The sequence below is a fragment of the Galendromus occidentalis genome, unplaced genomic scaffold (assembly GCF_000255335.2).
Source record: "Galendromus occidentalis unplaced genomic scaffold, Mocc_1.1 scf7180000077526, whole genome shotgun sequence".
Classification (NCBI taxonomy): domain Eukaryota; kingdom Metazoa; phylum Arthropoda; class Arachnida; order Mesostigmata; family Phytoseiidae; genus Galendromus; species Galendromus occidentalis.
The window spans coordinates 227,053-228,791 of record NW_003805514.1 but is presented as its reverse complement, the minus strand read 5'-3'; the positions used below and the strand labels follow the sequence as shown (position 1 = coordinate 228,791).

The window sequence follows — 1,739 nt, the reverse complement described above, 5'->3', positions numbered from 1 at the left end:
CATGAGGTGAACCCGCCGCGCGAATGATGCGTCCCATATTCATCCCTCGATTCATTCTTCCCAGCCTCACTTGAAATACGTCGTGAGATGACGAAGAGCTACAGGAAGGAGGGACTCATGATCTACTTGAACGGAACGAGCCCCTTCTTGGGGGTTTACAAAGCAGAACTCGTTGGTGAAGTCCTGAGCTCACCGAGTTTCGCCGAAAAACTTTATCCATACAATTACCTGGAGGGATGGCTTGGAAAGGGCTTGATCACAAGGTAAGTATCCTCCTAGCTAAATATGATCCCAGATGGACGCGCTGATACAAACTATGACCTAGCACTAGACCGCTCCGCGGAATTCGGGGCTGGATGCATGACACTATTGAAGAGATGAAGCCGTCCCGAGATTCGGTGATCTATCTCGTGATTTATCGATCGTTTGCAGCAAAGGATCCCTGTGGAAGAAGCATCGACGACTGCTGACGCCCTCGTTCCACTTCAAAATTCTTGGAGAGTTCGAGAGCGCAATCAGTGATCATGTGTCACACCTAATCGAAACAATGAAAAAAAATCCGAGGGATTTACTCGACGTGGATTTGTCGAAGTGGGCCATCGACTGTACCATTAACGTCCTCTTGGAAATCGTCATGGGAGTGGACCACGTCGGACCGAAGGAAAAACAAGAATATATCGACAATGTGGGCTTGTAAGACGAATGCTTCGTTCTATTCTGAGCTTGTCTATCATCAATCTGATGTTATCTGTGAATAAGCCTTATCCGAAGTTTTCGATCATTCTCCCAGACTCGCGGAATTGTTCTTACTAAGGTGTCTCTCTCTAGAGACGGTGCTCTCTCTTTACGGTTCTATTCTGAGCTTGTCTATCATCAATCTGATGAAGATTGTCTTCATGTTATCTGTGAATAAGCCTTATCCGAAGTTTTCGATCATTCTCCCAGACTCGCGGAATTGTTCTGCAGAAGGCTCTACAAGCCTTGGAATTTGATCGACGCTTGCTATGACCTCACCCCAGACGGCAAGACCTATAAGCGTGCCGTGGCGAAGTCTCGCGCTTTTACCGTCAAGGTCAGGAATGTCGCGCCTCGGATCACAGTCTAAATGCTTATGGCGTGAGCGTTCCGTGCAATTTCCGCGGAGTCGTCATCGAACTGAGTGCTGAAGGAGCATTTTGTCCTCAGGCTATCGAGCGGAAAATTCAGGAACTGAAGGAGCACTCAGAGCGTCCGGAAGGGCGTCCGAGCCGGAAAATCGCGTTTCTTGACTTGCTGGTCGGACTCTACTTGGATGGAGAGCAGCTATCCATCGAAGAGATGATTGATGAAGTCGAAACATTCATATTTGCCGTAAGTTACCCATATCGCTCCCATCCACCGCCAGTACCAGATTGTGTCGTCCGACCATTTGTGATTTCTTTATGATTAGTAGGAGACTCGATTAAGGAATACATATCCTATGTCTCAGGGCCATGACACCACAGGAAGGGCGATCGCTTGGGCTCTATTCCAACTGGGCCACCTCCCCAATATCCAGAAGCAACTCCGCGAAGAGTTTGTTTCCATTCTCGGCACAAACTCGGCCTGCGTTGGTGCTAACGAGAAACTGAAGGAGCTCAAATACTTCGACAGAGTCCTGAAAGAGTGCATGAGACTCTACCCATCCGTTCCCGGATTCTGTCGTGTATGCAACAAGATGGAGCGCATTGGGTCAGCACGGCAGCTTTGATTTCGCGATC

At 48.6% G+C, this 1,739-nt stretch overlaps 1 protein-coding gene across 1 annotated transcript in view; it reads left to right on the top strand.

The window, feature by feature from the left end:
* The first annotated feature begins 87 nt into the window (after positions 1-87).
* Positions 88-1,739, top strand: part of LOC100907477 (cytochrome P450 4V2-like) — a 1,979-nt gene continuing 327 nt past the window's right edge. The window contains exons 1-5 of the mRNA XM_029112734.1: positions 88-263; positions 433-693; positions 967-1,072; positions 1,186-1,350; positions 1,433-1,684. Coding sequence (XP_028968567.1) covers positions 88-263; positions 433-693; positions 967-1,072; positions 1,186-1,350; positions 1,433-1,684 — 960 coding nt within the window. The remainder of the gene's footprint in view (positions 264-432; positions 694-966; positions 1,073-1,185; positions 1,351-1,432; positions 1,685-1,739) is intronic.